We start from the raw sequence: 26,165 nt of genomic DNA on the forward strand, positions 1-26,165 counted from the left end.
ATGAATGCTTAATATGCTAGAGTGGCATTACTAAATCCCTTTATCATCCAGCCTCTTATTGATGAACCACATGTTCAACCTTATTCTTTGGTCAGTGTTTTCTCTGTAATCTTATTCTTGATAACAATTCAACTGGCTTCTCTGGAATATTAGACACCTATAAAGTGCAGTAAGGGTGAATTGTTTATTGCTGCTGCCCCTTTAAGGTGGCCAAGGACATTGCATCTCTGCTCAGACAGAAGAAAAATCACCCAGTACTAGATTGAGAAAAGTCTGTGAGATTCCAGATATAAAATCCTTTGGCATTCAGGTTACTGGGTACATATAGGACTTAAGTTGTTAAACCAATCTTCATTTAGCATTCTGTAATACAGTGAGTGAGTGCTTAGTCTAACTACTCTCTTTCTAAATAAGAACTGACATTTGATAGGATGTTCTTTCCTATAATTCAGCAAATCTCAGAATGTGATCTTAGAGAATCCCCGAAACCCTTTAGAGGTCCATGAAGTCCTTTTCCACTACATATCTGTATGAGGTCATATTTACTGTGTAGACTTCAGTCAAAACAACATATTACAATAGTTTGAATACAGTACCAGATATAAAATGTACTTCTCTTTCATTAAGCCAGATATTAAAGAGATTTGCAAAAATGTAAAACATCCCATTCTTGTTAATAATTGTTTTTATTTTGGAAAATATAATTATTTTTCATAAAATATTTTCATGTTGATAAATAATGGGTTTGTTATTGTTATTTTAAATGACAAGTATATATTTGAACATTTTTTGTTTTAGTTTCTAATACATTAAATATCTTTTGATATGATCCATATTTTAAAAACTTCTTTAGATTCTCAATCATAGACCTAGATTAGGCTCTGAGCCCCAAAATTTTGAGACATGCTCTTGTAATTCATGGCCTTTCCTATGAAAGTGAGAGCATTTTCTTTAACAGCACAGAGCTTATTTTTATGTGTTTGTATACTTTCAGATCTTACCTAAATATAGCATTTTCTAAACTAAAAATGTAAGCCTTATTATATTTTTTGGTAATTATCTTTCATCCCATAAAGACTAAGAACTCCATGAGAACAGATATTTTATCCAATTAATTATCGTATATGTAATACCTTATACTATATCTAGAATACTATAAAAAGATGTTCAATAAATGTTTCTTGAATGAATATTTATCCATTTAGCTAATTTCTTCATCTTTTCCTATTTCTTCTTAATTCTATCATATTCATCAGCTCTAAATTTATGAAATAACATGCATACCACCTAGTGTATGGCACATAAAAGGGATTAAATTGATAGTTTCCACCCTCCTCCTTTATAGAGGCTCCAAGTCTTTCCTTTAATGTATTGTATTGTAGTTTTTTTAACCTTATATTTTATTTATGTACATAACTTTTCATTGCTTTATTAATGATTTCATCAAGTGAGAACTTAACGAATTTTCTTTAAATGAGTATTTACTTTAAAATCTTCCCAAATGAGAATAAAAGGTAAGGGTTAAGGGTTTGATTCTAGGCATCATTCTTTTTTTTTTTCTGCATATAATTATGAGGGGATAGGAGGATGTACTACATAGAGAATAGGATGTGGTGGGTGCAGGTGGAATATGATTTAAAGCATCTATAAAGATGTGTTATGCTGTGTGTGCAATGCTGAAATAGGTATTGCACAAAATAAATGAAACAGACTTTGTACTCTTTAAGATAACTGAAGAAGCTGATAATTGTTGGAGCTTGGTGATAGGTATATGGGGGTTCATTATATTAGTCTCTTTAATTTTATATGCCTAAATTTTTCCATAATGAAAAGGTAAATAAAGAAGATAGATTAGACTGGTATGTCCAAGATGTTCAAAAATATTACAATTTTTAGTTTATGCCAGATTCACCTAGAAACCTAAGCACATATAGAGGTCTCGGAGGTGGAAGGAGAAAAAACAACCATGTTTAGGATGAAGTGGAGAAAAATCACCATTTCTATTATAATTAGTTTGAGAAAACACTTCATTGGTAAAGAAGTGACTTGAGGAAAGTATTAGAGGTAGAAAAAGGCTACTGAATATTTTTCTCTTGGTGTAATGTCGAAGGAATGGGAGGAGACAGGGGAGACCATAGTCTGAGGAAACCTGCAGAAGGCCTTTCAAACCCAGATGAGAATTTTAATTCTGATCCACGATGCATCATGAAGTTAATATTCTCAGAGCTGGAGTGACAGGATATAATTATATTAGGATATGACTTTGAATACTTTCTGCAAGATCATTAAGCACAAATATACTAGTAGAATATTTTGGAAGACTTCAAAGTATTTTGTATTAATATTTTATCAAATTTTTTAATACATGGGTTATGGAATTTTTAAGGAGCACAGAGAGGTAGAGATTGTAGTAGTCAACTAGAGAACCTTGTGAGCCTGGATGAGGGTAAAAAGAATGGTGGGCTGTTACCCTATAATAAGAAATAAAAACAAAAACAATAGAAAGCAAAAGATTGATGGCTAGAAGTTACTCTGAAACTTTTAAAACCTAATTTTACTAATAATGTAAATGTAAAAATTATTCTGATAATAAGTATCAGGAGTTTTGAAGTAACTATATTAAAATAGCTGCCCTATAGTAACTGAGGCAACTATGTTCTCATCACACTTGGATTCTGGTACCTATTGAAAAGATTTGATAATTTGAAAATGTTTATCAGGATTCTGAAGGAAACAAAACTGTTAAACACTTTGAATTATATAGCTTCTCATTTTGTAAGTTTAGTAATCAAAATTATAGTGTTATATATGAATACTAAATAAAGATGAATATTTCTGGTAAGCATAATTACATGAAATTGGAGGAGCTGGGGCCTCTGTGCTAAATAAAGCAGTAAAGTTCATATACACTTATGGACTTGTAAGTGTAATGTTGACTGAATGATATATGCAGGCATGAAAGTGGGAGGCGATGATAAAATGAGTCAAAGACTGAATGGATACTTGGAATTTTTTTAGAAACCACATTATTGAGGTATGATTGGTGAACAAAATGCTGTCCATATTCAATGCATGATATTTGGAGTTTGAGACTGTTTCTAAAAGGGTAATCTAACAATCTTCTGTAAATGTTCAATGGAATATTTTAAAATATTGTATAGACAGTTGATTAAGAGAATAAAAGTTGAATCAAAGGAACAGGGGATCATTCAGACTTGTCGGTTTTTGTGTGGATATTGAAAGGCTTTCCATGATGGCTTTTGGGGTTTATTTTAAATTATAATTTAATTGATCTAGGCACCAAAAAGCAACTGTTCCCTTGTTATCTGAGAAGGGAGCATAAAGTCTACCAAGTACACAGACAAAAATCTGGGTGGAAGTAAGAGAAGTGCAAAGTGTGGACTGAGAATGGAAGACACTGATTTTAGGCATCTAACTGTAAGGATGGGGGTTATGGTGTATACTGCCTTTCAATTCTGTATCAGGTATGGTTGATGTTAGGGCCTTACATATGTTTGCAGATAGCAAAGCAGACTGGACCACTTAAAAATCCTTCCAAAGCTTTTGTTGAGTTTTTGCCAAGAGACTGTTAACATGAGAATAGGGATGATGTTTGCCTGTTCAGTGCCGTATTTCTCAGTGCCCAGCAGAGTGTTTGGCACATAGTAGGTACTTATTAAATACTTGAGTAATGAATGGTATGTTCTATTCATATCATATCCCTGCATAAGAATAATCATGATAGTTGTACATTGTATCCAGACAATTCATAACTATTAATAAAGTGCTTCACCTTGAAGCTGGAAAGATTTACTTATTCAGCAAACAATTCTTATATATGTCTTCTCTATGCCAGACACTTGCTAGGTGCTATGGGTTCAACAGTGTACAAAACATACAATTTCTACTCTCAGAGAGCTCACATTCTGGTAGATGAGATGGTCAAGAAAGTGGGTCACACCATTAATTGTGGTAAGTGCTGCAACTTGGGGTAAGCACAGGGGGCTATGGAAGCACACAGGAGAATCTCCTAACCTTATCTTGTGGAGTCAAGGAAGCCTTCCTGAAGAAAGTGACAATTTATCTAAGAACTAAAGGATGAATAGGAGTTAGCTAAGTGATAAAGGAATGAGAAGAACATTAAACTGAGGGAGCTAGCTGTGCAAAGTCTTGAGTCATGCCAGTATTTCAGAATGGGTGATATAGTGGAAGGGAGGTGTGAAGAGAGATGAGGCTTAAAGAGGTAATGTAAACTACCAAAGTTACTGAAGAAAAAGTGGAGAGTGAGATGAAAAGGGCAAAGACTGAAACCTGGGGCAAATAGCTTCTAAGTGGTGGAGAGAAGTAAAGAAGCCATCAAAGGAGATATAGAAGGAATGGTCAGAGATGTGAAAGAACAGGGAGAGAGGGGCGGGCCCATGGTTCACTCGGGAGAGTGCGGTGCTGATAACACCAAGGCCATGGGTTCGGATCCCATACAGGGATGGCCGGTTCACTCACTTCAGAGAGTGTGGTGCTGACAACACCAAGGGTTAAGATCCCCTTACTGGTCATCCTTTAAAAAAAAAAAAAAAAAAAAAAAGAACAGGGAAAGAATGGTGTCATGGAGCCAAGTGAGAAGGATTTCAAGAAGGAAGGAGTGACTGAGAGTATCAGATGTAGCAGTAAAGTTCAGAAGGAACGAACTCTCCATTTTATACGGTGATTTAATGAGAAAAGGAAAGCATTATTATGCCTATTTTACAAAATAAAACTGAAGTTCACAGAAGTTAATTGTCTTGGCCAAGACCATGCATCTAATAATTGATCTAAATATGAACTCTAATCCAAGTTTTCTGGCTCTAACTCCAGTGCTGCTTCTATCATCACTGTCTTAATATGTATAAAAAATCAGCAGTTAGCTAAGAAATTATCATTAGGATATAGCTCTGAATATTTTCTATAAAGGTCATTAAGCACAAATATTCTAGTAGAATATTTTGGAAGACTTCAAAGTATTTTTATTAATGTTTTATCAAATTTTATACTACATGGGTTTGGAATTTTTATGAGAGAGAGTTTGTGACAAAATTGAACCTGGATATGCCATTTGTTCTGAATTTTTAATTTTGTAATATACATTACTCCACATATAATTATGCTCATTTACATACCGAACAGCTATTATGTCCAAGGCCTGGTCCCTAGTTGGCTGACATAAGAGAAGGAGGCAGTTTTGGCAGACATTAAGGTGATTGTGCCCTACCAGCAGGAAGGGCATGAATATTTGGAATATTGTGGAGTGAGGATGGGGAAAGTAGTAAGGGACAGAACGGAGAGGATGGAAGGAAATTGAAACATTTCAGCTAAAGTTTAGGGACTAAAAGGCCAGTCTCTGTACCTCCCTTCTATAGGAACTTCCTTGATGGGATTTAGTGATGGGTTTATAATTTATGAGATTCACTAAAATGTGTGCTAGTCAACTAATTTTTGAACATTTGACAGAGTTCATGTCATGACTTTGTTGTAATCAGTTAATACTTAAAAAAGCATTCATAAAACCAAAATTCTCACTGTCATACAGCTAAGAGTTTGGTTACTCTAGGAGTGCACTGTTAATGTTTTGTTAGATAAGAAATTCAGAAGCCTTCTGTACTCTGGCGATCTAGCAGAATGATATTTTATATCAATGTGTTCCTTAATCAAAGGAATGACATACAGGATGATACTGTTATTTAATTCTTCACTATCAATAATCATAGAAATAGGAGTGCGTGTGCATGTCACTGACTTGCGCCCTTTGAAAATCAGGGACCAAAACAGTCCTGACTTTCTCACACATGACTACAGAGTCTGTATTCTTATGCATTATATTATGCTGATGTCAAGAAAGCAGTACAACTAGGGGAGAAATACCAATCAGCTTATAAGGTTTTACCAACTGGTGTATTCAACAGAACCTTTAATTCAATTATTTGAGAATGACAACACTGAGCAGTAGAAATACGTTGGAAGCAAAAAAAGCATGACTGATAGTATTATATACACTGAATTTGTAATCTTTAGCTAACAACTGACAGTAGAACATGGTATTGGGTAAGAAACAGGCATTTTACTTCACTTGAGCAGCAGAGCTTTTATTTAACCAAGCTTATTTCCTTTTAAATTGATACACAGTAGCAGTTATTCTCATAGAATTACTTGGAGTTAAGTAGAACACAGAGTTAGGTTATTAAATGATTCTCAGGTATCGCAATGAATTCTAAACCACAGTCAGCTGAGATAGCTGCATCTCATTCAATATCTGGGTGATAAGGATATATCAATATGGGTTCATCAGCTGTAGCAAATGTACCACTCTGGTGGGATATGTTGATAATGGGGGAGGCCAGCATGTGTGGGGGCAGGGAATATATGAGAAATCTGTATCTTGCATTCAATTTTGCTGTGAACCTAAGTCACTCTAAAAAATAAAATCTATTGAAAAAAATAGCAGAATGGAAGACCTAAATCCATTCATTTCAATAATTACATTAAATGTTAATGAACTAAACACAGCAATTAAGATAGATACTATCAATTGATTTTTTTTTTTTTAAAGCAAGGTAGAATTATATGCTGTGTCCAAGAGATATACTTTTTTTTTTTTAAAGCCTACAACACCTGGTATTCCCAGGTGATCTCCCATCCCAGTACTAACTGGAGTGACCCTGCTTAGCTTCCAAGATCAGACAAGATCTTGTCTGATGCGTTCAGGATTAGACAAGATCAGGTACATTCAGTATTGTATTGGCATAGATGAGATATACTTTACATATAAAAACATAGATAGCTTGAAAGTAAATGGATAGAAAATTATATACCTTGCAAATTAAATCTAAGAAAGTTGGTGTGGCTATTTTAATATCAGATAAGTTCAAGAAAACGAGGTAAGAGGGAAATTTCATACTGATTAAAGCAGTAATTCAAAAAGAAGTTATTACAATCATAATGTGTATGCACGTAGAAGAACCTGAAATTACATGAAACAAAAATGGCAGAATTAAAAGGAGAAATAGAAAATTCTACATAGTTGAAGATTGATAGAACTAGGAAAAACCCCAAAAGTAAATATTTAGAAAATCTAGAACATGATCAAGTATGTTAATATAGTTGATACTTATATGAGTGTACTTCAGAAAAGTCATGGAAAAATAGAATTAAAATACAAATCTTTCCATGAACTTTTTGAAGACCTATCATAGACTAATACACTCAATAACTGCAGAATACACATTCCTTTAAAGTGCAATTGATATGTTCACCAACCTATTCTGGGTCATAAACTTTCAGGGATCTAACACCATGCAGCTTGTATTTTCTATACCCTTAATCTTGGGAAAAGTAGCTGAAAGTTATCACAATTTATTACTTACTTGGATTTGTCAGTATTTTTTGAGGGGCAATTAACATGCTATTTCTATTTATAAGAATATAAAACATTAAAATAAAGTCATTAAAATTCTTATACAATATTAAAATATTTTTCCAGGTGCAAAAATATTCAAAACTTTATAATCATCCCAAGACCACAGACAGCAAACATGAATGATATTTCCCAAAAGGCTGAGGTAAGTCTCAAAAAAAAAAAAAAAAAATGAGGGTTATGTAAGCTTGAATGTAGAATTGCTGAAAGGGCAATCCTTTGGTAGAAAGTTCATATTGAGGAGTTCATAATTAATAACATAGAGTCAAGGTGTAAAACAAGAAGACATACAATTCACGGGCTGGTCTTAGGCCAGTATTTTCACTTGGATTCTAATCTAGGAAATATGATTATGAAATTTGTAAATGATAATGAAGTGGATGTGATGGCTATCGTCTTGAATAGAATTTTAAATATCTTGATAAATCTTAGAAATTATTTTTTCAGTATTAAAAAAAACCAAACAAGTTTGACCTATAATCATAGGAGAAAGCAATAATTTACTCTCAGGTGAGGATCCTTCTTAGCTCCTTCCAGCAGCTGCAATAGGATTTCTTTTAGCTTCGTTCTGGTTTTTGGCTATAGTTACTGGGAGTTGTAGTATGAAGAGTTCAATTGATACCACCAAATTATTAAAAAAACCCCTCAAATGGCTAATGACACATAATAGATTACAAAATACAAGCTGGATATGCCACAGATTAATTAAGCAATTTGCCATTATCACTAGGAGAAAAGGTTTGGTGTTCTGAGACACTGAAGTTTTATTTACTGAAACTTTTTAGAGATCAGCTTAATTTTCAGAAAAATGAAAATAATTCACTTTCCTGGTTTTAGAGTGAAGAAAAAACTTTTCTTCAGTCTTCTACCAGATTCCCCTTCTTGTGAAGCTCTTTTGCCATTTGGGAATTTTCCTCTTAGAGCCCATCCTACTTGGAATGATACAGCCTTCTTAAACATTCTTAACATGGTTTAAGGAAGTTATAGATGGGCAGTGTAGTAGTAACAACATAAATTACTGCTTGTGTACCTGGTGCACCTCATCCACAAATGAGGAATAAAAGAACTAGCTTTCAGTTTTGCTTATATTAGTTATAGAAACCAGCAAGAATGTAATATGTGAATTAGGCTTTAATTTTAAAGCCTAAACTTTTGCTTTGTTTTCAACTTCACTTAATTTACTGAAAGTAGCCTTGGTACCTTTTAAACAAGTGATGTCAAATTTGAATCTTTAATAATGGAGTAGGACAATAAAATATGGGTTGTTTTAAATTAGAATTCAGTATTTGTATTTATATTTTATTGTCTTTCACCTTCAGTGGAACACCACCCACAAAATGGGACTTCTTTACAACATATGATCAAAATTTCTACTCTCATATTTGCTGTAATTTCATTTTTTATACTTAGGTTTTAGAAAGTATCCGATCAGGTTGTGATGGTTCAACTAAAGTTTTCAAACTCATTTCTATTTTGTTTCAATATGTATTTTTTATATTGCTTATTCTTCTCTATCTTTACATAATTTCCTATCTTTTTTTTTTTTTAACTTTCTTCTCTTTATTTTCTTCTAATGAAGATTCTGCTTTCTTCATCTAAACCTGTCCCAAAAACCTATGTGCCAAAACTTGGCAAGGGTGATGTAAAGGATAAATTTGAAGCCATGCAGAAAGCCAGGGAAGAAAGAAATCAAAGGAGGTCTAGAGACGAAAAGCAAAGAAGAAAAGAACAATATATTAGAGAGAGAGAATGGAACAGGAAAAAGCAGGAGGTTATTTTATTTTATTCTTGTGAAAATACTCATTTTCATCTTTTTAATTTACATTTTATTATTCACATTTGCTGTATTTCATGTTAACTATAATTGAAATACTTTTCTGTACTGTAAGCTAATTTAAACTCTGAATATAATATGATTTGGTCTAAGTTTTGGACATGTATTCATATGAATTTATTCAACCATATAGATTAAAGAAATGCTTGCATCTGATGATGAAGAAGAGGTATCTTCTAAAGTAGAAAAGGCATATGTGCCAAAGCTAACAGGTAAGAAACTTGAGAGGTAAATTGTAAATAAAAATGCAAAAAAAGAAACATGGCAAAGTATCAAACATTTTTCATATATTCTTAGGAACTGTTAAAGGTAAATTTGCTGAAATGGAGAAACAAAGACAAGAGGAACAAAGGAAGAGAACAGAGGAGGAGCGAAAACGCAGAATTGAGCAGGATATGTTAGAAAAGAGGAAGATACAGCGTGAATTAGCAAAAAGGGCTGAGCAGGTATACACTAAATATTAAGTTGATATTTGCTTCTGAAACTAATTGTACAAAGTAAAATGAATCAGTTTGTTGCCTAATAAAATGTTTTAATACAACATAAACCTATTTAATAGCAGCTGAACTGAAAACAAGATCATCTTAAGTTATTTAATATCAGATGCCTGGAAGTATAAGGGCAGAATGTCCTATTTTAAGGTAGAACATTGAGATGACTTTTGTTACATATGATCTTACTCTGTCTACCTTTCTTATTTTTCTTGGCATGTTAGAGGAATTTACAGAGATATAAGGCAGTTTCACACATAAACTATCCAAAGCACCTAACAAAATGCTGATCTTTTACTTCTTTTACCTTTTTTTTTCTTGGTCGGGGGAGGTGGCTGGCTGGTACAGGGATTGAACCCTAGACTTTGGAGTTATCAGCACCATGCTCTAACCAACTGAGCTAACTGACCAGCCCTAAAATGCTGATCTTTTAAAAGCAATACTTTAAAATGTTAGTCTTTGAAAGCAATACTTTAAGTGCCTTAAATATGCTTCCTTTGGTTTCCACTACCTTTCTGAAAAGAAAAGTGACAATGAAAGTAAAGCCACACTTGCTGATACATGTGACATATTTGCATGCTAAAGAAGTTTATTTACCCTGACTTTGCAAATAACCACTTCTACAGAATAGCCACTTATATTGTGGTAAATGATGACATATGCCAGATGAACTATAAAAAGAATGGGAATTTCCTGTATTACTTTGTACCTCCTTAGCTGTAAAAGGATGCTATATACTTTACTGCTGCCACTTCCAGTTATTAAAGATTAGCATTCATTTTGCAGTGAAATTTCACAAGGGAATAAAATGATAATATATAAGAATTATTATATATTATAAATATTAAAAATATTTAGTTATAATTATAGTTGTAGTATAATTATATTATGAATTATAAAATAAGGGAATAAAATATATTATTAAAATATATAGTGTTTGGCAGAAAATAGTGAGTATGTACATGGGGTTAGTCTCTTTTAAATCTTGTGTCCTTTCCCACCAGTGATTATTTTCTAGACTTTAAGACCCACTACAACCCCAAGAATGGAATATGTAGGCAGTGGTTTCTCAAAGAAAAACTGTGTGTGTGGTGAAGAGGTGAGTTTGAATATGAAGAAGACACAGGATTCTCACACAGAGATGGAAACAAAATATGTTCATGAAAAAGAACCACTTCTTTAGTAACTCTAAATACTTGCTACATGTCAGGGTGCCATAGAACCTTGGTTAATGAAATGTTTAGCCCATTAAATTATTTAAGAACATGTAGGTAGAGTAAAGTGAACTATTAATAGTAATTTCATCTTGAAAATATGTAAAGTCTAATTTTAAAATCTAATTAAGTACATTTCCCTCAAATCTAATTTAATGTATCTTTGAATATAAGGAGTAAAGTATGGCATAGGTAGTCAAGAAGAGTCTTGATATTTGCAAAATCCACTTGTACAAATCTATATGCAAGAAATGCTATAAAAGGGATTCCTGAGACAGTGGGTAGCTGAATGAGTGACCTCCAAGATAATTACCAGTTCTGAGATTCTAGCATCTTATAATGAATTTAAAATGGGTATACTTTGTATACTGGATGTTAGAATCAAAGATCAATAAAATTTGGGGAAGAATCTTGATTTGGTATTATCTGGTTATCTTTGAGGATACCCTGATAGGCAGAATTAAAGTCCATCAGCTTAGAAAAAGATTTTATTGGTGGGTGAAGGGAATATTGAAACGAGAGGGGAGAAAAGGAAGTTGATTAGGGGGAGCAAAAGGAATAGTTTTCACAAAGCAAAAAAAATAGTTGGAAAGCAGCTCTTCTTCAATAGTAGCTTCTGAAAATCAACACTATAACTGAACTTCTGAATAACTATTTTCTGTGAATATACTCATACCATGACCACTTACACAAATTGATCTTTTTTTCTTGTTTGCTGTGAAAAAAAAAAAGTGTTCTATCTTTTGTTGTTTTGGTAATGGTTTAAAATAATCAAAGAATAAAGTAAAAAAACAAAAAAATCTCCAAATATACTTTATTTTACCATAAGCTAAAAAAGATTGGGAGGTTGTAGCACCAAGAAAAAGAAAGTTGGGGGTCAAGAAATTTAGTATTTTGTTTTCCTATAGTGTCAATGTCTGGCTTATCACCACATCTCCTTGATTTTTTTATTGATAAATTAACATGATTTGTAGAGGAGTTGTGAGTACTTTTTTGAAGGGAAGTCATTTTGTAATTATTTTTCATAGAGCCATTAAAATTTTTCTTAGTATAATATCTCATTCAATAAAACCTTCCCTACTTAAATAGCAAATCAGTGTGACAAGTAATTATATAACAAAGCAAATTATTCTAAAGAAAATAATTTTGTAGTGTACAAAATTATTCTGAATGAAACTATTAAAAATAAAGAATAAAATAGATTTTTAATAAATTATTTGTTCAGAATGTTATTTTTCAAGAAATTGGGTATCTTATAAAATGTATTATTCCTTGACAGAGAATATAGAAAAGAAGAGTGGGATAATGAGAGGACAGAGACTCAGCCAGCCCAGTTCCTAGTATGGGCCAGGGTACAACAAAATTCCCTTAGACTGCATGAGAAATTAACTACTTCCAGATTCTTTCATTGGTTTTAAAAATCAAATTGAAATGATAAATAATCTGAGTTTTTACTTTCTTTTCTTTTTTTTTTTTTTTGTGACCGGTAAGGGGATCGCAACCCTTGGCTTGGTGTCGCCTGCACCGCGCTCAGCCAGTGAGCGCACCGGCCAACCCTATGTAGGATCCTAACCCGCTGCGGGAGCGCCACTGCACTCCCAGTGCCGCACTCTCCCGAGTGAGCCACGGGGTCGGCCCTAACAGAATTATTTTTCCTCCTAAACTAGCCTGCATCTTTCACCACTTTGTTATTGTGTCAGTTATATTTTTGCTATATATTTATGTTGTAAAGTGTAATCATGACAACTATTTGATTGCTAATGATAGGGTTTCCTTTTACTGGGGCAGGGACAGAGAATGGAGAAACATTTCTGTGTATTTCAGTTTAAATTGCTAATTAAATTAATAATTGCTGCTTGTAAGCTCACAGCCAGGTCATAAAGGTTTGGTCCATTATTCAATGTCCAGATTTACAAAGATAGGCTTTATCTTAATTTTTTCTTAATATGTTGTTCCCTGATTATTTATATCAAAATGTAAAAACTAATATAAGGTTTAATCTCCATTTAAAAGGACATACTTGGCTAATTTGGAACATTAAAAATATTTCAAAAATTACAAATTTGAAAATTAATCATAAATCATAACTAAATTACTTTTCAGTTGTATGTTTAAAAGCAAAAAGAAGAAATCCAATGTAATGTAATTATATGAAATTCTCATTCAATAGATTGAGGACATAAACAATACGGGAACTGAATCAGCATCAGAGGTAAACAGACATTTCCTTTAATGAAACATTCACTTAAAATTATCAGATTCACAAATTATCTTTTAATCTAAGAAAAAATTAAAAGAGCTTTTACTCTTTGTATTATAAATACAGCAAATAACAACAAAAAAGTTTTTGCAAAGCAAGATCATACTTTTATACCTTCAAATACTATAGCATAGTATTTTTTAAAGAAAAGTATGTTGTTTCTTCATAGTTAGATTAGAAGGACAAGTCTCATTAGTCTCAGTCTGGGATACTCTGCCAAGACTATATATTTCTTGAACTGTTACTAACAATTGAGATTACTGAAAACTAACATTTTTAAAAGGCAGTTTTTCTTTTCATCATTTGTCTTCTTTCCTCAGAGTTCCTGAGAGTTTGTGTTTTTCACATACTAGTATAAAGTGCACTATCTATTGTCATAAAGGAAAGTTTATCACAAAAATTTTAGTCACCTCTTTTTATCTAACAGAGAAAGTTAAAAATCGATGAAACAATTTGATGGTGTGCCTAAAACTACAGCCACATAAATTGAAAGCAATTTTATTTTAGGGTCATGTGTTACGTTTATAACTGTCCTCTTTATTTTTGGAAAAAGAGGCAACAATAGATTATATATTAGAACTACTTAATTTAAAAAAACAATAAATTTTAAACTATCTTAATGGGATCAAATGTATCTATATTTATATGTATTATAAATGTTTAATGAATGACTTGGAAATACTGTGAGTTTTTCTCACTAAATATTAGTTTATCAAGTATTTAAAAGCTTGCATGGAGAGAAAAAATCATATGCAGAAACATTTTTGTGTGTGTTTAAATTGAATCTACCCACTATCAAATTGATTTAGGGTATACTCACATGCACATTTCCTTTTGTGGGACTAATGCACAGATAGCTAAATTCAGGCAATGACACTGCAGTTTTGTTATCTGAACAGCTTTATTAACTCCATCTCTAGGAAATAGAATGATTCTTGAACTTTATCACCAATGGATTTCAGTAAGATTAATTCATAATGACCAATGAGCTTAGAGAAAGATATTTAATAGTAATCTGTAAAAAAATAATTTTTTGTTCTTCATAATAACATTGATGGCAATGTAATGATATTCACCAACGATGGAAGTGGTAAAGTCCCATGAAACCTAAATTTTGATTAAGAAGAAAAATGCTAATTATCTATCCTATAAAATAGGAAGGAGATGATTCACTGCTCATAACAGTGGTGCCTGTCAAGTCATATAAAATATCTGGAAAAATAAAAAAGAATTGTGAAGACCTAGAAAAAGAACGAGAAGAGAAAGAAAAGATCACCTATGAAGAAGATAAAAGAATTAGCTATGAAGAAGAACAACGATCTCTCAAGGAAGCAAAGTGTCTTTCATTGGTCATGGTAACTTTTTTTTAAGGAACTAATCAAAGCAGTTTAGTTAAGTTAGCAGCATTTCACTTTATGACTAACAGGTGGGGGTTTCATAATGTTTCTTAGGATGATGAAATGGAAAGCAAGGCAAAAAGAGAATCACTTTCTCCTGGAAAATTGAAACTAACTTTTGAAGAATTAGAGAGACAAAGACAAGAAAATCGAAAGAAGCAAGCTGAAGAGGAAGCAAGACAACGTTTAGAAGAAGAGAAGCGTGCTTTTGAAGAAGCAAGGCGGCAAATGGTAAATACAATATTAAATATAAATCCTACATTTACTATTCGGGAAGGTATTAGCTCACTTGTCTAGAGCATGGTGTTGGTAACACAAAGGTCAAGTGTTTGGATCCCCACACCAGCCAGCCACCAAAAAAAAAAAAAAAAAAAAAAAAAAAGGGAAGGTAGCTGCCTTTAGATTAAGATTCATTATCATACGTTCAAGGAGATTTTCTCTATATAAGGGCCTGATTTTGAAATTATATGCATATTCCATATATAAAATGTATCTGCATTGTTTTCTAGTTTCCACTTTGGGGCATTTTACTCAATATGCTTTAAGTTTTTATTTTTACAAATTGTTATTAATATATAAATATGAAGGGCTGGTTAGTTAGCTTAGTTGGGTAGAGTGCGCTGTGAACACCAAGATCCCTGTACTGGCCAGCCGTCAAACAAACAAAAACAAACAAAAAATATATATAAATATGCAAAATAATTACTCAACAAACCTGGTTCCCCTTCATCTGTTAGTTCAGCCTGCAGTGTATTTAATAACATGGGTATAGGACATTTTCAAGTCTAATTATAAGTGTACACACTTGGTTTCAGTCCAGTTTTGCAAATGTTTGAACACATCAGAATAACGGTTTATGGAATATGCAGTTTGCCCTGTAAGGTATGTATGTGTGTGTATATATGTATGTAGGGTAGTGGTTAACGGCATGGATTTTGGAGCCAGACTGCCTGGATTCAGATATCAACCATATACTAACTGTGTAACCATGGACAAGTTATTTAATTTCTCTTTGTCTTAGTTTCTTCATTTGTAAAATGGTAAAAATGATAGTGCCTACTTTTTAAATGGTTAAATGAGTTAATACCTAGAAAGCACTTAAAATATGTCGGGTCCGCCGCTGGCCGACCAGAACAGCCCTAGCCTCATCGCTTTCGGTGGGCGAGCGAACGGCCCGGGATTCCTCTTTCCCTACCGTCCCCTTTGGAAGGAGACAGGGGAAGAGAGCCGTGAAGAGAGGTGAGCACACCCGCCGGCCACCCCAAAACAGCCCGGTTAAAGGACACTCAGACTCAGCGGGGGGTTCTGTCAGAGCAGTTCCATTTATTACCACACAAGCACTTGCTTTTAAAGGCAGATGGGGAAGGGAGGTTTTTTACATAATCTTATCAGCTTAAAGGTCAAGAGAGCATGCATCCTGTCTCAATGCCTAGCTATTGCAACCTCGAGCGCTGAAGCGCATATTTGGCCAATAAGGGCTAAGGCAAGGTTCCCGCAGACATCCCCACCCTACTTCCTCCTGGCGCCCTCTTAGGCTGCCACATTAATACGCCCTTGTGGGCCCATAATGGTGCCGCTTGTAATGTCACTTAAGGTGGCGTTAGTTTTTAAGGCCCGACAAAAATAGTGTTTGGCATATACTAAGTGCTTTAAAAATGTTGATTATTATGAAACTGATAGATTTATCAATAAAAAATAAAATTGAAATAAGAAAACAGATTTCAAATCTCATTTTTTTTTTTTTTTGTCTTTTTCGTGACCGGCACTCAGCTGGTGAGTGCACCAGCCATTCCTATATAGGATCCGAACCCGTGGCGGGAGCGTCGCCGCGCTCCCAGCACCGCACTCTCCTGAGTGTGCCACGGGCTCGGCCCTCAAATTACATTTTAAGAATTTTTTTTTTTTTTTTTGTCTTTTTCATGACCGGCACTCAGCCAGTGAGTGCACCGGCCATTCCTATATAGGATCCAAACCCGCGGCGGGAGCGTCGCCGGGCTCCCAGAGCTGCACTCTCCCGAGTGCGCCACTGGTCGGCCCCATTTTAAAAATTTAAAAATGGAACATCTATAATAAGGTTGTCAGAACTTTTTCCATCAGCTTTCATTAATGATGTTCTAAGGATTATATATCAAAAATTTTAATTTTTTAGACATTTATTTGAAAATGTTATGGCTTTTGGGTATTATAGTTGCATAATACCTACACATTTTAGATATCTTTGGTAGCCAACTTGATAAATAGAAATATTGTTAATCAAATAATAAATTTCAATAAATATTTTAATTAATTTAATAATAAATTATAAATTTAAATTATAAAATCATAATACTTAAATTTTATGTAATATAGTTCCAGGTAACAATCTTTTATCTGATTAGTATAAGGAAAAGCACCATAGTTTATTGCAAAAAAATAAATCCATGAAAATTACAAAATGAGAACTTAATTTTACTACCAAAGAGACTCTGTATAGGTATGCTTGAACCTCAATTTAAGCACACACACACACACGTTTTGTTTGTTCTGGGAAAGTAAATGTTCAATAGTGACCCCTTTAACATTTAAAAAATATTTCATCTTCTCTATGTAAAAATTTGACTTGCTTGAGAAATTTTATTTGACTTGAGTACATCTTTATTTTGAATTTCTCCGAATTTGAATATTTTATTACATAAGACACTAAAAAGGAAGGTTTGGTCAAGTTTTGGTCAAGTATATTAAGGGCATTGAAACACTCCTGAGAGAAGTAGCTCATTCTGTGCCTTTTGACTGGTAAGTCATTACTGTCTTTGATGAATTTCAATTCTTAGTAATGAATTGTTTATTTGGGTAGGTAACTGAAGAGGAGGAAAACCAAGGCACAGAAAAAAATTTTAAAGAATACCGTCCTGGTAAACTCAAACTCAGTTTTGAAGAAACAGAAAGGCAAAGGAGAGAAGATGAAAAAAAGAAAGCAGAAGAAGAAGCCAGAAGGAGAATAGAAGAAGAAAAGAAGGCATTTGCTGAAGCAAGAAGAAGCATGGTAAGACAGAACCTAACTAGAGAATGCTATTAGGATTCAGCTTTTAGAGTATGTTACTAGGAAAACGATTAGACTTTGGGGAGTACTGTATTATTTCTGAAATCTGTGCCAATAGTAGGAATGGCAAGTAGTTTTTAAAGTCTTCCAGTTGGTTGAAGGTATTTACTTCAAATTAGTGTTGAGGTTTTGATTAAATTGCCATGCCTGTCATAACAATGAATGTTATCTTTTTTCTTTGGGAAGGCATGTTTTCCAGAACTAAGTATAAAAGAAACAGTGAGTTCCCCTCCCCAACTTTTCCTTTTTTCCTCTCGATTATCTCCTCCCCTTCCTTCCTGTGCTCCCTCTTCATTCCTTTTCATTCATTCTTTCTTTCTTTTCAATTTTCATCTCTTCCAGTCATTTAATCACAATTATTTAACTCTCCAAAATGCTCACCCATCACTCCTGGATATTGACAACTAATTTAACTGTCCCAAGGTTTTATACTTCCTATACCATTTTAATGATTGTAAAATGTGCAGTTATCTGACAAACTATTTTCAATCAATTTGACATGTGAACACTGAATCCCCTTCTTGAAATGTTTTAATTGGCTTCAGTGATATCATAACCTGGTTGTCTTTGTTTGGGTGAGCTTCAGACACATATATCCAAGTGTTTATTTGGCTTTATCACCAATGGTTCACAAATGGTTTCTACTGAGAAACCCCACAGACATTGTGAAAGCACTTAATTTTAGGAGTATAAGCAGGTTCAGAAGTGTTAGAAGTAGCTGTGAAGATCAGGAGAACTAGGCCAAAACTGTCTTTTTACTGTGATTCACTAAATGGAAAAAGTACAGGAAAGGAAAACTGTTAAACCAAAACCAAGTTTCCTAGAGACATTTCTCTATCAAAAGAGAGAAAAACTCTTCCTTCACTCATGTTGTTTTGCTATCCAGGACCAAGTACTGTAATTTCATACTATAGTTCGGTTCATTCATATATTAAATAAAAATTTTTTGGCCATTTTTGGATTGTAAAACCATGTAAACATTGTTTCTGAGTTAGATTAGTGCTGTGGTGAAGCCTGGGTTTAAAATCTTGATAGTATTTGGAACAAATAAATAGTTACCCCTTGCCTCTCTCATTCACCTATGTCTATTTCAACCACAGGGTCACAATTCGGGCCAGAGGTTTATGTATATTCCTTCAGGGGATAGAAAAACAGAGAATTGTTTTTCATGATAAAATGTAATCCAAGTCAGAACTTAAAAGCAGTTTCTATTTGCAATTAGGGATTGCCTATATACAGGGGATGATAATGTAGTAATAAAACTATCTTTTGGGAGCTTAATATAGTGTTGGACACACTGCTAAGTGTCTTTAAACTTTATTTAATCCTCATGACAACCCAATGAAAGTTGTCACAGATAAGGGTGCAGACTTACAGTGATGAAGTAACTTGCCCAAGGTCACAGCTAAATAGTATATACTTATTGTTTAAATTATTTAAATTATTCATGTAAGTTCATGAAATTATGAAAAGGCAGTCTAAGATATTATTTATAATCTTACTAGAAAGATTTTGAGGTCTGAATCCCGGCTTTGCCACGTAGTGTTATACTGACTTTGGACAAGTTGTTTTGTATGTCTCAGTTTCCTCATCAGTAAAATGAGGACATTAATAATACCTACTTCATGGGGCTACAGGATTAAATAAATTAATACATGTAAAGTGCTTATAACTGTACCTGGAAGCTCTATGTACAAGGGCACTTCAAAAAGTTCATGGAACAATAGAATTGTTGAAGTACCCTTGTATTAACTACTATTATCTCTTTAAATGGGCTGGCCGGTTAGCTCAGTTGGTTAGAGCACAACCTTGTAACACGAAGGTCCAGGGTTCAGATCCCTATACTGGCCTGCTGCCAGATCATAGCATTAAAAGTGATTTTTGCCTGATTATGAAGAGATCATGAATGGATTATTTAATTCATTCAGACAAGACCATGACTTAACTGAAATGTTCTATTAAAAATTTTTTTTTAGTCAGTCCAGTTAGCTCAGCTGGTTAGAGCACAGCCTTCTAACCTCAAGGTTAAGGGTTCATTCAGATCCTTGTGCCGGCCAACTGCCAAAAAAAAAAAAAAATTTTTTTTTGCAGCTGGCTGGTATGGAGATCTGAACCCTTGATTTTGGTGTTATAACACTGTGCTGTACATAACCAACTGAGCTAACCAGCCAACCTTGGAATGTTCTATTTTAATTACCAGATTGGAGATTCATTTAAATCTATTTAAAAAATGTTCTCAATATTAGAAAATCTTAAAATCTAATTCAAATTATTTATAATATAAATAAAGTCAAAGTATTTCACTGTGTTCATTGGAATGGAGAATAGATAGTTACCATATCCTTCATAACCACAAAATACCTCAGTCTTACATTTTCTAATAATTCCTCCCTTATTTATTGCTTCATACTTTTGAAGAGAATTTAGGTATCCTGGTTTTTAGTTCAATGTGAAACATTTCTATTCAAGTAATCCCAGGTTCTACAAGACATATTCCCTTTTTATAATGTATAATTCTGGCAAGAGTGATAATTATTTTAGATCATTTTAAACAGGTAGTAGATGATGACTCCCCAGAGATGTATAAAACAATTTCTCAAGAATCTCTTACACCGGGAAAACTGGAAATTAATTTTGAAGAATTATTAAAACAAAAAATGGAAGAAGAAAAACGACGAACAGAGGAGGAACGAAAATATAAACTAGAAATGGAGAAACAGGAATTTGAACAACTGAGACAAGAAATGGGAGAGGTAAGAGTTTAAGAAATATACATTTGTATTCTACATATTTATTAAGCTAAGTGTTTTATCTACATTACCTTACAGTAACCTGGTATTATTATTCACATAAAGGATATTCAATATATTCCTATGAGGCACTTACTTGATATAGGCTTCAGCCTAGTTATCTGTACTTTCTAGTCTGTTATAACTACTCTTTCATTGTTTATTTAAAAAAAAAAAAATTGGTTTGCAAGTGACTGAAAATTACTATAGTTCCTTAAGTAAATTTTACTGTATATCTCAAAATTGTGTGTGGGTACACTGTGACTGAGAACTGTTGTTCTAGAGTTCTTAATATACCCTTTTATACTTATTTTCCTTGAAAGAAACAAACTGATAAGTTTAATCAAAGTAAGATAAAATGACAGGAGTACCATGGATACTAATAGGTTCATCAGTTTGGCAGGTCTTTTTTTTTTTTTTGCCCTAAAGAAAAATATGCCATTTATCTATTTTTTATTCTATGAACTTTTTCTATTCTGTACAGGGGACATTTTGTACAAAATATGAAGTGTACATTTTTATTATCACTATAAAACACAGATACTATGTATGTATAATATTAAAAAGATGAAATATAAAGCCACGTGAAGAAGATATTCAGAATAGCAATATTTCTGATGAAGTTTGGCAAATCTTTGATCATTTTATTTTACTAAATTACTCCAAGATGGAACTTTGATTCTGTTAAATATCTTAGTATGATTTCTGTAGTGTTGAAATTAATTAATATACATATAGACTATACAGGGCCAGCTTCATGGGCATGCAACTTGTGTACTCACAGGACCCCTGTGTTCAGAAGGGCCGCTGTGTTTGGGATTTAATGCTCTGAGGTTGCCCTTTTGAAATTCTTTTTTTTTTTTCTTCTTTTTGTGACTGGTAAGGGGATCACAACCCTTGGCGTGGTTTTGCCCGCACCGCGCTCAGCCAGTGAGCGCACCGGTCATTCCTATATAGGATCCGAACCCGCGGTGGGAGCGCCGCTGTGCTCCCAAGCGCTGCACTCTCCCGAGTGCGCCATGGGGCCGGCCCTGAAATTGTTTTTTTTTTTTTTTTTGGTCTTTTTTCGTGACCGGCACTCAGCCAGTGAGTGCACCGGCCATTCCTATATAGGATCCGAACCCGCGGCGGGAGCGTCGCCGCGCTGCTAGCGCAGCACGCTACCGAGTGCGCCACTGGCTCGGCCCTGAAATTGTTAATTTTATCTTTGAATTTGTGTATTGTAAGTGAGGACATGGAGTGTACTTTAGGATATTGGAACCTTGACTCACCTGTGCCTCCTATCTCTCTGCCTCCCTGGATGCCTTCTCAGTAACACCCTCTGGAAGGCCCTGCCTAACCTCCTTCCTGCCCCTGGATGCTGTGGCCCTCTGTCTGAGTGGCCCAGGTTGTGTAGGTGGCAGAGGTGAAGAAGGAGGCCAGTATTTACCATCATCCTTAGCCCCTGGCAGAAGCCAGGCTATACACATCAGCAGGTTTGTGTTCCAGCAAGCAGTCCTATGACCTGAGGTGAGGTGAACAGTGACTGTGTCAGCCTTGGACTGGCAGTGCCATGGCATGTCTGGCAGGTGACTTGATGGGGTCCTCTTACCAACTCTTGATCTAGGAACCAAGTGTGTCCCTATGCAATCTCTTGGAAGTTGCCTTTTTGTCATGAGTTGGGGCAGGAGGCCTGTGGAAAGGGGTTTTACTTCACTGCCCTGGCTGTGGCTCAGCAAATTATCTAGCTGGCCCTGAAGATATAAATGCCATATAAATATATGAATAAAATATCATAAATATGTTGTAGGAAAGTTTTCCAAGGTCTAGTTTCTCTCCCTTCCCTCAAATTCAATACCATTTGTTTATATTGTTACAAATTGTACTTATTATTTTTGCCTCTCATCCAATATCTCCCCATCCCCCTCTCCCTCCACGCTCCCCCCTCTAATTACCCTAGATTTCTTCTCTCTTTCTGAAATAGTAATGGTTACTCTGTTGATTTGTTGACTAGATGATCTGTCCAATGCTGAGAGGTGTGTTCCGGTCCCCCAATATTTTCGTAGAGCAGGTGCTTCTTCTGTCACTCTGGAATGGGCTTTGTGGAGACATCCTCTTCTTTTTTTGGGTCTCTGCTTGTGACTCTCCTTGTGTGAGTGCACTCCAGTGGCTGGTGGACCATCTGCATGGTGGTTGTAACATCTAGCCGCTTTCATGGCAGCCGTGGTCACTGTGGTGGCTGTGGTGGGCCACCCACAGAGAGGTAATGTTTTTGGTATGCTCCTTATCGCTGGCGGTGTGCCTGGTTGTGAGGAGGGTCCGGTCCCTGGCTCCATGCCTCAGGACCCCAGTTGGGCCCTGAGGTGCTGGCAGTGTGCCTGGTTGTGGGAGGGGTCTGGTCCCAGCTCCATGTCTCTACCCCTGGGTGGGCCCCAAGGCCCTGGTGGTGTGCCTGGTTGTGGAAGGGAGGGTCTGGTCCCCGGCTCTATACCTCAGGTCCCCAGGTGGGCCCCAAGGTGCTGGCAGTGTGCATAGTTGTTGGTAGGGGGTCTGTTCTGCACTCCATGTCTCAGAACCCCTGGGAGGCCCAAAGGCACTGGTGATGTGCCCAGTTGAATAACATTTATTTCATAAAGGAAGCTGAAAATTGCCTAATTCTCTTTGAAAACTCACTTCTACAGAATATTTTAGTACATTATTGAAATGTAGACAGTATGTAACTGTCTTGAAATTCTGGTGCTACTGATTTACCCCGCTATGTTGGGGAGATTTCAAGCCAGTTCCTAGACTGTAGCTAATTAGTTCAATGATTAATTTTGATCAGAGTGATTTAGAAACCATTGTGATGTCATAGATTTGCTGGTTTCTCATATTTTATGGTTGCATATTTTCACCCACATAGTTGTTAAAAAAGTGGAGGTAGGTAGTATAAAGGAATGTTTTCTCTTTTAACCCTTGGTTGAGCCAAGAAATTAAGCCTCACGTCACATCATCCAATGTGACACACCCCCACTCTCTTTTTAAACTTTGTCTAGAACTCAGGTTTTCTCCAGAAAATGCATACTAAGAATACCTGCAGTATTTTACCACTCCATATTAGTGGGATTAGTGTTTAGTGTAATAAATACTACAAAGGACAAGTAGTAATAAATAGTGAAAGTCAGGGGAAAGGCATTTGAATGAAAGGACAAGATAAAATGCTGTAAAGAACTGGAGCCCAATTTCGGTTGACTCCTTTTCTATCTTTCTTGACAAAAAATACAATTGAGAATACAAGTGGTATGTGGAGAAATGCAGGGATTTTAGGAGACTATGCGCATATCTAGTTTTATTGCACTTTGCTTTTACTGTGCTCCGCAGGTATCGTTTTTCACAAATTGAAGGTTTGTGGCTACACTGGTCCATCGGCACCATTTTTCCAACAGCATGTTCTCACTTAGTGTCTCTGTTGCATTTTGGTAATTCTCACAATATTTTGAACTTTTTTCATTATATCTGTTATAGTAATCTGTGATCACTGATCTTTGATGTTACTATTATAATCGTTTAGGGGAGGCCATGAACCGGGCCTTTATAATGATGCAGAACTTAATAAATGTGTGTGTGTTTGACCGCTCCACCAACTGGCCATTCTCTGTTTCCCTATCCTTGGATCTCCCTATTCCCTGAGACACAATATAGAAATTAGGCCAGTGTATAACCCTACAATGGCCTCTAAGTGTTCAAGTAAAAGGAAGAGTTGCATGTCTCTCACTTTAAATCAAAAGCTAGAAATGATTAAGCTTAGTGAGGAAGACATGTCAAAAGCCGAGATAGGCCAAAAGATAGGCCTCTTGCACCAAACAGCCAAATTGTGAATGAAAATGAAAAGTTCGTAAAGGAAATTAAAAGTGCTACTCTAGTGAACACATGAATGTTAAGAAATGATAAGAAAGCTTTATTGTTGATATGGAGAAAGTTTTAGTGCTCTGGATAGATCATCAAACCAGCCACAATATTCCCTGAAGCCAAAGCCCAAACCCAATTCTATGAAGGCCGAGTAGTATGGAAGCTGCAGAGCAGAAGAAAATTTGAAGCTAGAAAAGGTTCATAAGGTTAAAGGAAAGGAGCTGTCTTCATAACATAAAGGTGCAAGGTGAAATAGCAAATGCTTATGTGGAAGCTGCAGCAAGTTTTCCAGAAGATCAAGCTAAGATCACTGATGAAGGTGGCTACACTAAACAACAGGTTTTTGATGTGGATGAAACAGCCTTATATTGGAAAATGCCACCTAGGACTTTCACAGCAGAAGAGAAATCAATGCCTTGCTCAAAGCATCAAAGGACACAGGCTTTCCTGACAGGAGCTAATGCAGCTGGGGTGACTTGAAGTTGAAGCCAATGCTTCCTCTGAAAATCTTAGGGCCCTTAAGAATTACGCTAAATCTACTGTGCCTGTGCTCTATAAATTGAACAACAAAGCCAGGATGTTTACAGTATGGTTTACTGAATATTTTAAGCCCATTGTTGAGACCTACTGCCCAGAAAAAAAGATTCCATTCAAAATATTACTCCTTACTGATAATGTACCTAGTCACCCAAGAACTGAGATGGAGATGAGATGTAAAAGGAGATTAACATTTTCATGCCTGCTAACCTAACATCCATTCTGCAGCCTATGGGTCAAGGAGTCACTTCAACTTTCAAGTCTTATTACTTAAGAAATACATTTTATAAGGTTATAGCTGCTATAGATAGTGATTCCACTGATGGATCGGGGCAAAGTAAGTAGAAAATCTTCTGGAGAGAATTCGCCATTCTAGATGCCATTAAGAACATTCGTGATTCATGGGAGGAGATCAAAATAACATTAACAGGAGCTTGGAAGAAGTTGAGTCCAACCCTCATGAATGACTTTGAGGTGTTCAAGACTTCAGTGAAGGAAGTAGCTGCAGATGTGGAGGAAACAGCAAGAGAACTAGAATTAGAAGTGGAGCCTGGAGGGCCGAGCCCGTGGCGCACTCGGGAGAGTGCGGCGCTGGGAGCGCAGCGACCGGGGTTCGGATCCTATATAGGCATGGCCGGTGCACTCACTGGCTGAGTGCTGGTCACGAAAAAGACAAAAAAAAAAAAAAAAAAAAAAAGAAGTGGAGCCTGGAGATGTGACTGAGTTGCTGCAATCTTTTGATAAAACTTTAAAAGATGACGAGTTGCTTCTTATGGATGAGCAAAGAAAGTGGTTTCTTGAGATGGAATCTGTTCCTGGTGATGATGCTGTGAACATCGTTGAAATAACAAAGGATTTACAAGATTACATAAATGTAGTTGATAAAGCAGTAGCAGGGTTTGAGAGGATTTACTCCAGTTTTGAAAGAAGCTCTACTGTGGGTAAACGGCTGTCAAACAGCATTGCATGCTACAAAGACATCTTTTGTGAAAGGAAGAGTAAATTAATGTGGCAAATTCATTGCTGTTTTATTTTAAGAAATTGCCATAGTCACCTCAATCTTCAGCAACACCACTCTGATCAGTCAGGATCCCTGAGGCAAGAGCCTCCACCAGCAAACAGATTATGACTCGCTGAAAGCTCAAATGATTGTTAGCATTTTTTTAGCAATAAAGTATTTAATTAAGGTATGTACATTGTTTTTTGGACATAATGCTATTGCATACTTAACAGAATATAGTACAGTGTAAACA

General features: G+C 35.2%; 1 protein-coding gene across 11 annotated transcripts in view; it reads left to right on the plus strand.

Annotated features, from left to right (window-relative positions):
- NEXN (nexilin F-actin binding protein) overlaps positions 1 to 26,165 on the plus strand; it is a 42,117-nt gene that overhangs the window by 6,858 nt on the left and 9,094 nt on the right. For 6 of the 11 annotated variants that reach the window (XM_063106986.1, XM_063106981.1, XM_063106980.1 and 3 more), the window contains 9 exons: positions 7,511 to 7,589; positions 9,024 to 9,215; positions 9,412 to 9,490; positions 9,576 to 9,724; positions 13,154 to 13,195; positions 14,401 to 14,598; positions 14,695 to 14,871; positions 17,474 to 17,662; positions 20,275 to 20,472. In XM_063106986.1, the coding sequence (XP_062963056.1) occupies positions 7,511 to 7,589; positions 9,024 to 9,215; positions 9,412 to 9,490; positions 9,576 to 9,724; positions 13,154 to 13,195; positions 14,401 to 14,598; positions 14,695 to 14,871; positions 17,474 to 17,662; positions 20,275 to 20,472 (1,303 nt within the window). The remainder of the gene's footprint in view (positions 1 to 7,510; positions 7,590 to 9,023; positions 9,216 to 9,411; positions 9,491 to 9,575; positions 9,725 to 13,153; positions 13,196 to 14,400; positions 14,599 to 14,694; positions 14,872 to 17,473; positions 17,663 to 20,274; positions 20,473 to 26,165) is intronic. The other 5 variants (XM_063106985.1, XM_063106984.1, XM_063106983.1 and 2 more) reach the window with 4 other exon arrangements.

The sequence above is a fragment of the Cynocephalus volans genome, chromosome 8, assembly GCF_027409185.1.
Source record: "Cynocephalus volans isolate mCynVol1 chromosome 8, mCynVol1.pri, whole genome shotgun sequence".
Classification (NCBI taxonomy): domain Eukaryota; kingdom Metazoa; phylum Chordata; class Mammalia; order Dermoptera; family Cynocephalidae; genus Cynocephalus; species Cynocephalus volans.